A 9,226-nucleotide genomic window follows, 5' to 3' on the forward strand; every position below is an offset into this window, starting at 1 on the left:
GGCTATGGTATTTTTTATGTGGTTTTATGTGTTGATTTTGTCTCTCATCTTCAGTGTAAAACCTCTAAAAACTTAATGCAAGTACAACCCTGAAATGTCCTGCAGTGTCTTCCAGTGGGATGTTGAGGTCCCTATTAGGTATTTTGAGAATAAAGTTTCCTTCCAAACAAGGAGGGAGGGTGACATGCTTATGCACACTGGAATATGGAAGCAAGTTATGAAGAAGTCATAGGGGATCAATCAGTACCATTTCAGTCAAATACAGAAAATAAATGTTGCTATTGAAATCATGGACTACAAACTGAAATTCAGGGCTTATTTCAAAATCAATATTCTCTAATATTTGTTTGTATTTTCAATTTGTTCATAATGAATCACTTAATCTTCCTCTCTCTAAAATGATCCAGGGGCTGTTCATTTTCTTCTTCCACTGCGTATTTAACAAAGAAGTCAGGAAGCACTTGAAGAACACTTTAGCTGGAAAGAAACCTCTTCCAGATGATTCCACTACAACAAGAGCTACATTACTGACTGTAAGGAAAAAACATCCTCTTTCTGGTAGATCTTACCTAAGCACACTCACAGGGGGCTTGGCTGTAGTTCAGTGAATTTTCTGTTTGATTTTGGTGACTTGTACAAAGATTACTGCTGGCCTCTGTCACAAGTTTTGATTCCTGTTTGAATTAAAACTTTTGGGAGGAAATAATTTCTTTCCTCAGTATCAAAACCAATGTGGTCACTTCAAGACTTTTAATGCCATTGTGAATAATGTGGGGTTTTGGTAGGGTCATTCACTATTGCTTTGTGTCTTTTTTTTTTTTTCCTTCAGCGATCTCTGAACTGTAACAACACATACATAGAAGAGCCAAATATGTATCGCACAACTATTGGGGAATCCACAGTCTCCCTAGAAAGCACCGTCAGGTCAGCCAAGAGCCACAATAGCTACCTTGCATATATTCTCAGGTAATCAGGTGGCAGGTGCATGGCTTTCAGGTGCTTGCCTTTCCCTTTTCATTGCTCGTGTGGAAAACAGAAATCTTTTGGTTCAAATGCTGCTTGTTTTATGTCTTGACAGTTCTGCTTTATGTGACTATCACTTCTGTGCATTTTCTTTTGCATGCATCTTTGGTGGGGAGTTCCAACAGTGCAGTGGTTAACATTACTCTTAGATGAACTGTATGGGCCATGCTGCTTGCCTCTGAAAATCCAGTTATGTCTCAGGGAGTGGGATACAGTTTACTAACTTTGGGCTTTTTCAGAATGTGATTCATGTAGCCAAAGGCAGACAGCTACATTAGGATAACCTACATCTTGCTGTGAAAGTCACCACATTGACAGTCAGGCACAGCCTGGCCAGTGTCCACTGCAGCTGTCTGCTGTTGACCAGAAGAATCTCATCTGCATGTCTGCCTCATTATTAAGAACAGTAAAGTGACCAAGAAGTTGTCTCCTGTTTTTATTCTCTAAGGGATGAGGCTGCTCATAAGCTCAGTGGATCCTCAAGTCAAGCAAGGGCTGGTCAGACTGAAGCAGATTCCTCTATTTTTCATAGGAATCCATCAAAATCTAATGGTAAGAAATATTTCTCAATGCTGTGACCCAGTTGTGAGCTTTTCCTTCTGAAAGGTTTTTTAAGAGGCTTCTATAATAGGAAGAGTAGTTAGCCTGACCTGGTGTGCCTGATTCTTACTATGCTTTTGGCATAACACAGTGTGCAATGGTTGCTTTACTAGGGAATCCCAGAATGGAAATATCATGTATCTGCTTCTTGCCATGGTTTGATTCTAATCTGACACCTGTCACAGCTGTTGACAGTTTCTGGCGTCCCCTTTCTTTCTTTCTTTCTCACAAATTATGTTCTGTTGCTCTTGACTTTTAATTGGAGATCTTTTAACATTTGAGACCTTGAGGCAATATCCTTTTTGACTGCTTGGTGTTTAGTAAAGGAAAATGAGAAGTGTCTCTTTGCTGACTTTCTTTCATTTGAGGGTCTTGATGTTAAATTCTGTTACCTTGTAGCAGTTTTTAAGAGTGCATTTGCAGACTTTTGCTATCTCTAGGTACCTTGGTTTGCCTGTGTGTTGTGTTGCTTGAGGTGTTGTGGAGTTACTGCTCTGCATATCGAAAAGGGATAAAAAGTCTCCCCATTCTGTTCTGCATTTCCCGTGCACATAAGAGGTCCCACACCCCAGCTGAGCCAAGCAGTTGTGTGCTTCCCATAATTACTTATATGAGTGCTGCAGTCCTTGTAAATTAATCCTATGCACACTTATGGCTATAAGAGCTCATCCCTGACATGGCCTGAACCAGGCACTCGCCTTTCTTTTCTTCTTGTATGTTTGTTAGGTAGATTTGTTCAACTCCTGTCCAGGCTGTCATCACTCTGTTTCCTCTTTCCACATTTGTAGACCACGATTCAGACTCCGACAGTGAACTGTCCCTCGATGAACACAGCAGCTCTTATGCCTCCTCCCATTCATCAGACAGTGAGGAAGATGAGCTTGAGGCAGAGAAAAACTGGAACACATCCACTTCCAAAAATAATGAACGTGGCCCTCTCCACAGCACTCCCAAAGGTACTCCCAGTGTGAGGGGAGAGCAATGAGTTTATTAGTTTCTGTAAAATAGCTTTAGAGTAAATCAGACAATTTTGCCAGACTGGCAATACAATGAGACAGCATCCATCAGCATCCCCACCACTGTGCTTTGCTTTTCTTCCCCCCAAGGGCTCATTCACAGGGGTGACTGAGTGCAAGTAAATGGATGCTTGAGCAAATCTGCAATTTATGGTGCACAAGCAGCAATCAGTGGGTTTGCAGGCAGGTGCTACACATCCAGGGAAGTCTAACAGAGGAAGAGGAGGAAGGAGCTGTTTAAATCAGGGTAGGGGGAATAAATACCTACCTCTGCTCATGCAGTACAAGTATATGGATTTAGCAGGGTTGGAGAGATCATGGATGTAAAGAGTGAGAGATTATGGACCACTGATACAAAGACTGTGGCAGAGTGCAAGCATTTCTAAGTGCATTTTATCTTGTCTTAAAGATAAGTCAGATGAGTGTGATGAATGTCCAAGCTTTGTGCCAGTGCTCTACACAGACACTTCCTCCCTGGAAGTGTTCAGGGCCAGATTGGATGGGGCCTTGAGCAACCTGGTCCAGCGGAAGGTGTCCCTGCCCATGCAGGGGGGTTGGAACTAGACGATCTTTCAGGTCCCTTCCAACCCTCTCCATTCTATGATTCTGTGATTCTATGAGGTGCTTCAGATGCCTTCACTGCTCAGAAGCCAGCATACCCAGGGAGCCAGTGGGAGGCTCTGGAGCAGCTGAGAGAGTGAGTTTGTTTTACACCTCTCAGTAACAGAGCCAGCAACCTTACCCTGGGAAGGGTCTGGACACCCTGTCATCCATCCAGGCATGTTTTGTGGATGTTGCTGCACTTGGAGAGCAGTGATATCCAAAAAGTGCATCTGAAGCCTTGCTCTGGTTTGGCACACAACTTCATCCCCCAGCCAGAAGGAACAGGACTGGCTGGGCCGTAGTTAAGAAAACCTATGAAAAGTGGTTTCCGAGCTGATGTTTTTTTGCATTGCAGTCGATCCCCTTCCCAATCATGTGAAACCCTATTGGCCCACAGAGTGCGGGATGGGCAGCGACAGCGAGGACCCCAGCAGCAGACAGAAACTCAAAGTTGAAACCAAGGTGAATGTAGAGCTTCACAGAGAAAACCAGGTGAACCACAACAGTGATGTGCCCCAGGACAAGGAGAATGAAGGGCAGCAGAAGGAGAACAGACCTCTGTCCCACCAGAATAACCAACAGCCAGAGCAGAGGAAAGGTAGCATGGCCAACCCAGCCTCACAGCTGGACTGGAATAAGGGCTGGGGGGAATGTTACTGAGCATTAATTAATTCATATGGTTGCTCTATCAGGGAAGAGCCCTTCCCATATGGCTCCGACCTGTGTAACCAGATATACCATAGGTATAGGTATTTGATTAAGTCTGATATTTTGGTTATTAAATAAAGTAACAAACTAAAATTCTGATTAAGAAATATAAAATGTCACTTCTTGGATGTGACAGCTTGCCAGATTAAATTACTGATACGTTTCAAAATTCTCATTATCCCCTCTATTCTGTAACAGGCATCTTAAAAAATAAAGTGACCTACCCTCCCCCTCTGGTGGATAAGAATATGAAGAATCGACTGCGGGAAAAGCTGTCAGATTTTAATCAGACCACGATCTCATCCAGGACTACTTCCCTGGGGACAAATGATGGGGTTCACTCTCCCTCAGACTCAGGGGTGACAGTAAAAAATGCTCGGAGGGAGCAGTCTCGAGACCAGCTCAATGGCATGGCCATGAACATCCATGTGGGAACAGGACATGCTGACACCTCAGACTCAGAGTAAGTGCCACACCAGGATGCCCTGATAGACTTCCTGTGGCTCTGGCCTCTCCCACTGTTTTCCAGCCCCTAATTCCCACTGAGCAAGAATTTCACTTGGTGAATGGACCAGAGTCCTTCACCAGTGACTGTTCTGGGTGCTCATCCACACCATGTCCACAAGCCACGGTGTTGCACTGATGAGAAGGCCAAAACCAGGAGTCACAAGCAAGGTACCATTACAGACACGTTGCTGGTCACCCTGGTGTGCTCTGAATTGGCAAGCTGATGTGTTACTGGCATGCTGGGAACTAGAGTGAACTAGATGTGTCCCACCTCTTTGCTGTGGGACTTGCTGCACTTGGCATGGTGACTCCTGGTCACAGCAAACCAGGCTCCCACATTATCTATCCCTGGTGAGCTGCTGAAGTCATCACCTTCCCAGCCCATCACCAGGACAAGGAGGAGTGTTTTCTGCTCTCTCACACTGCCAGTTATCCAGGATGGCTCAGCAATGCCCACTCATGCCCCCAGGAGCTGTGCGTGCCCCCAGAGGTTTTGCTCAGGGTTATCCCCCACTCCTGTTCCTCTGCCCCCACCCCTCACCTTCACCCCATTTGGACCATGGGAACAGTTGTGTTTTTTTCTGTTTTTCACCTGTCCACTCCTTTTGCAGGGGCCATTAGGAACCTTTCACTAATGGGGCACAGTTAATTATAATGTGGCCAGTACCAGGCACCTAAGGGGAAGAGAATAAGTGCAGAGCAAACCTGGAGCAGCAGTTCTTGATGCGTGTCCAGTAAGACCAGCAAGAGCAGCTGTGGGTGTCTGGCAGCCAGCATGGGGCGGACAAGATCCCAGTGAGGAATACCCCTGAGGGAGCCCAGTGTTTCCTGGGGGAAAGGCACTAGGCTGACAGAAGCTTGGGGTGGGTGTCCAGCTGGGCAGAGGGAAACCGTTTTTGGGGCAGGAGATGCCAAGGCTGCAGATAAAGTGCTACATCAGGCTAATGACCCCAGATTACCAAGTGCACAATTTCCACCCACTGCCTGGTGATCAGTGAGCTTGTTTGCCACTGTAAGCTAAATCAAACCTTTCAGGCTTCCAACCAAAGGGTTTTCTCAGAAGCCTCTTTACTTGTCATAATTCTCATATTTAAAGTAAGGACAACAGCCACATGTAAAGTCTGGAAAAACATTTTCTGTTCATAGTCTTCCTTGTATTAACACAAATAATAGTTTCATTCTTTCTCAGGATCAGGAGAAAATACTTCACCCAGCTTTAACTCTGACATTGTCCCACCATCCTTAAGACACACATGTTATGGGTGCACAGATTTTTCCCAGCTCACTATGAAAGTACATTTCTGAGTTGCTGGGAATTGGCTGTTGAAATATACCCTGGTTAGCCAGGAAACAGAGATGTCTTTAACAAACAGTAACTACTTGCTACCACTAGGTAATGCATTCATCACTGGAGGATAACCAGCCAATTTCTACTAAACAAATGTTTTATCTGTGCACCTTTTCCATGCCATGAAACCCTGCTGCTTGACAGCAGAATGCATGAATCTGTCTGAATTGCCAGTTTTTCCACAGCCTGACCGATTTTTGTGTGAACATCCTATCTTTATGTAAACGTTAGCCAGATACTATCCCTCTGCAGAGCTTCCTCTAAAGAGTGCATCTTTTGTGTACTGTCTGGAATTGTTTCTCCCAGCTGGTCTTCCCCTCCAGTGCAGCATCCCCCCCCTTGCAAGTGTTGGATTGGCAAAGCATGGTAACTGCACGGAGCATGAGCTCTTACTAGAAAGGATGAGGTGGTTTGGAGTGGAGTGGTTTGCCCGTGCCTGTTTAACCCTAAGCCTGCATGATTACTTCTTCTCACTAACAGAGGCAGTAATGAAACTTCAATTTGAACCATCAGGAAACTGTGATTGCTGCTGTGCAGTTCTGGACTCCTCGGCCCAGGGTCACCGCCTGCCCACCTCGGACTTCATCGGAGTGGCCACGCAGGGAGGAGGACAAGGTGGGCACCCATTCCCACGAGGTTTCATGTTCTGACAAACTCTGACCACTGGTGGCAGACACAGTACCACAGTGCACAGATGCACTGCAATGAGGCTGCTGTGTGGTTGTGCTCCACGCTGCCAAAATGCATGGAAATGGCCCCAGGGATGCACTGTGAGGGACGGGTACCTGCTTGTAGTGCAGACAGCACTGCAGGGATTGCTGATTACTGTGGAGAACCAAGGAAAACCACATTATTATCACACTGGACCTACAGTAAGTCAATCCATCAGCCTCAGGACAACCACCGGGAAACATCTCTTGTGGAGTTTTGTTCAGCTACAGCAGGAATGCTTCATCTTGCTGGGCTCTCGGGAGAAATATCCCAACAAGTGTCCTTTTGTTTCTATGCCAGCATCTCTATCCACCCCCCTATGGACATGTTGTCTTAAGAGAAAAAAAAATCCTTTATATATATATATATAAAAAGTGTAGATACTTTTATATATTTTGTATGGTGTTGCTAAAGAAAATGTTCCTTTGTATATTTTACATTTATACTGATCTTCTTAATTTGATAATAGGAAACCAATTAAAAGAGGGTTTGATATTTTTTATATGAACATTGCACAGTTTTACTTGAATTTGGCATTTGATAAAGTAACTGAGGTTTGCATGGAAGCCACCTTAAGGTGCAATGCAGTTTTCAAAGTAATACAGTAAAGATTACATTGGAATCCATTACTTTAATTTATAAGTTCTGTTGACAGGTTTTTCAACACTATAAGGCCACAGTATGTTTCGGGCTTTTTTTGTAACCTCTTCTAAAACCCACAAAAAACATTTTGTTTTTTCATTTCTTGGTGTTTTGATCTCTTCTCTCAAGTGTGTTGAAATGTTCAGCAACTGAACTTCAGGACTTAAATTAAGTCGTATCTTCATCTAAGTTTTCAACACAGTCCTTGTCTAGAAGAAGTCAAATCAATATTTCCCTTACCAAGAAGGAGACAACAAGTGGTGTCGTTATATGGTAGGTTTTGACTTTGGTCTCACTGTGTGACAAACCAGTGCTCTGCATGTCCCAGGAATAGGGTCCTCCTCCCATGGGGCAGGTTCTGCTTCAGGCACAGTATTTTATTTTACTGTTAATTTCTTTCCCACTGGAGTCAGAACATTGCTAATCAAAGCAGAAATACAGGTCAATTAAAGTTGTCCAGGTTTCACTGCCCAGCTCTTTGTCAAAAAGTCCTGGCCTTCTTGGTGTTTCAAAGAGCACATGGAAGGCTTAAGGTGTCATGTTTCCCACAAAATCTGCTGGTTTCACAAGTAGCGTGGCCTGTCCACCATCTTGAGCTTCCTACAGTGTTTACAAAAAAAGGAGAAATAAGATGTGAAAAAGTTTGCACCCAGCAGTGTGGGGCAGAGCTCTGCTGGCAGCTCCTCATGGTGGAAATAGGTGACTCATTAAGGTGGCAATGGTGTGGCCTTGACCCAGGCTTTCAGGAGCCCTTGTCTGCCACCAAGGCTTTCAGGAGCTCCTTGCTTGCTGTAGCAGCCCTTTTGGGAAAATACTTTCATTTGTGTAACTGTGTGTATGAAAGGGAAAAAAAAAGAAATTCAGGCTAAATTAAATGCAGGAGCTGAGGGAAAGCTGTGTACCATAACATTATATGGTTTCATTATATTCCTATGCATTTTCAAAATATCAAGGAGGCCTTTGGATGGGATGGGGGAGGAAGGATGCTGTTCCTTTTGAAATTATGCAACATGCTGTGTGACATTTACTGACTGAAAAAATGTTTTGAATGTTTTAAGGGTCTGGCACTTTGCTGTGTGCTCAGGCATTGTGTATAATCCACACTAGTTGTTTTTACATCTGTGTATGTATATTTTGTCCCAGTGAGATGTAGGTAGTTTTTATTTTGATCAGAATTGTTTCAGTAAATGAGGGTCAGTTGTATTAATGACAAAAAAATTAAAACCTATTTTTATGACTTTTTAAAAGCTTTATGGCAGATTAGACACTGGAGGTTGTTGTTTTGTTTTTTTTAACAAATGTATATTTATTAATGTGCAGAACACTGGAATTGCAGCACAGATGAAAGGAGAATTTTACAATAAATTAAGATTTTTTTTGATCTGTAGTTGATTTATTTTAAGTGCAGTACAGATGCTGGGGGTGCAAACAGCATTCCCTGGGTTTTAGAAAGTAGCAGGAGGGGGGATGCAGCCACTGCTGCTGCCTGCAGGATGCCTCCAGCCCTGGCTGGTGTCTCATGGGAGGGTTTGTTCCAGGTGGACACACACCCTGATTTCAACCCAGAGCTCTTTGCTGGCCCAGGGTACCATCACTTGATTTTTCCTTTGGTCCAATCCCTGCAGCATTTCTCACACCTGGGAAACTGTCCATGGAAGAAAAAAACATTCTGCTAACCTGGGCCAAAGTGGACAGCCAGGAGAGCTCAGGGTTTAGAAAATGGTTTGGAGAGGAGCTAGAGGGGCGAGGCAGGCAGCCCAGCCTGTGAAACCCTGCAATGCTCAGCATCTCTTTAGACTCCCTTGGCCACATTCTTGACTTTCTCCAGCCAGTGGAGGCCAAGCTGGTGTCTTGCTCACTCTGTACTTTTCAGGCTGCTGTGCAAGTCCAAGTTCATGCATCTCACAAGGACAGCAGTGACCTGCATGTGTCTGCCAGCCTTCTGGAGAGAAAAAGTACTGCTCAGTGTCCTCTGCCCAGCTTTTCCATAAATTTCTAAACATTAAGCAATAAACTTGAATAGTGTGAGGTCAGAGAGAGAAAACCTGGTTACTGTCATGATTTAGGG

The 9,226-nt window shown here is 44.3% G+C and overlaps 1 protein-coding gene and 1 long non-coding RNA gene across 7 annotated transcripts in view; both read left to right on the top strand.

Moving 5' to 3' along the window:
- CELSR1 (cadherin EGF LAG seven-pass G-type receptor 1) overlaps window positions 1–8,539 on the top strand; it is a 163,460-nt gene extending 154,921 nt beyond the window's left edge. For 2 of the 6 annotated variants that reach the window (XM_071733850.1, XM_071733851.1), the window contains exons 29-35: window positions 408–533; window positions 830–966; window positions 1,472–1,575; window positions 2,412–2,579; window positions 3,598–3,840; window positions 4,149–4,413; window positions 6,286–8,539. In XM_071733850.1, coding sequence (XP_071589951.1) covers window positions 408–533; window positions 830–966; window positions 1,472–1,575; window positions 2,412–2,579; window positions 3,598–3,840; window positions 4,149–4,413; window positions 6,286–6,310 — 1,068 coding nt within the window. In that variant the 3' untranslated portion in view covers window positions 6,311–8,539. The remainder of the gene's footprint in view (window positions 1–407; window positions 534–829; window positions 967–1,471; window positions 1,576–2,411; window positions 2,580–3,597; window positions 3,841–4,148; window positions 4,414–6,285) is intronic. The other 4 variants (XM_071733852.1, XM_071733854.1, XM_071733853.1 and 1 more) reach the window with 4 other exon arrangements.
- Window positions 4,832–5,488, top strand: LOC139791527 (uncharacterized). Its single transcript, XR_011723956.1, has 2 exons — window positions 4,832–5,120; window positions 5,156–5,488. It is a non-coding gene; the product is annotated as an uncharacterized lncRNA (long non-coding RNA).
- Window positions 8,540–9,226: the final 687 nt, after the last annotated feature.

The sequence above is a fragment of the Heliangelus exortis genome, chromosome 1 (genome assembly GCF_036169615.1).
Source record: "Heliangelus exortis chromosome 1, bHelExo1.hap1, whole genome shotgun sequence".
In the NCBI taxonomy this organism is placed as follows: domain Eukaryota; kingdom Metazoa; phylum Chordata; class Aves; order Apodiformes; family Trochilidae; genus Heliangelus; species Heliangelus exortis.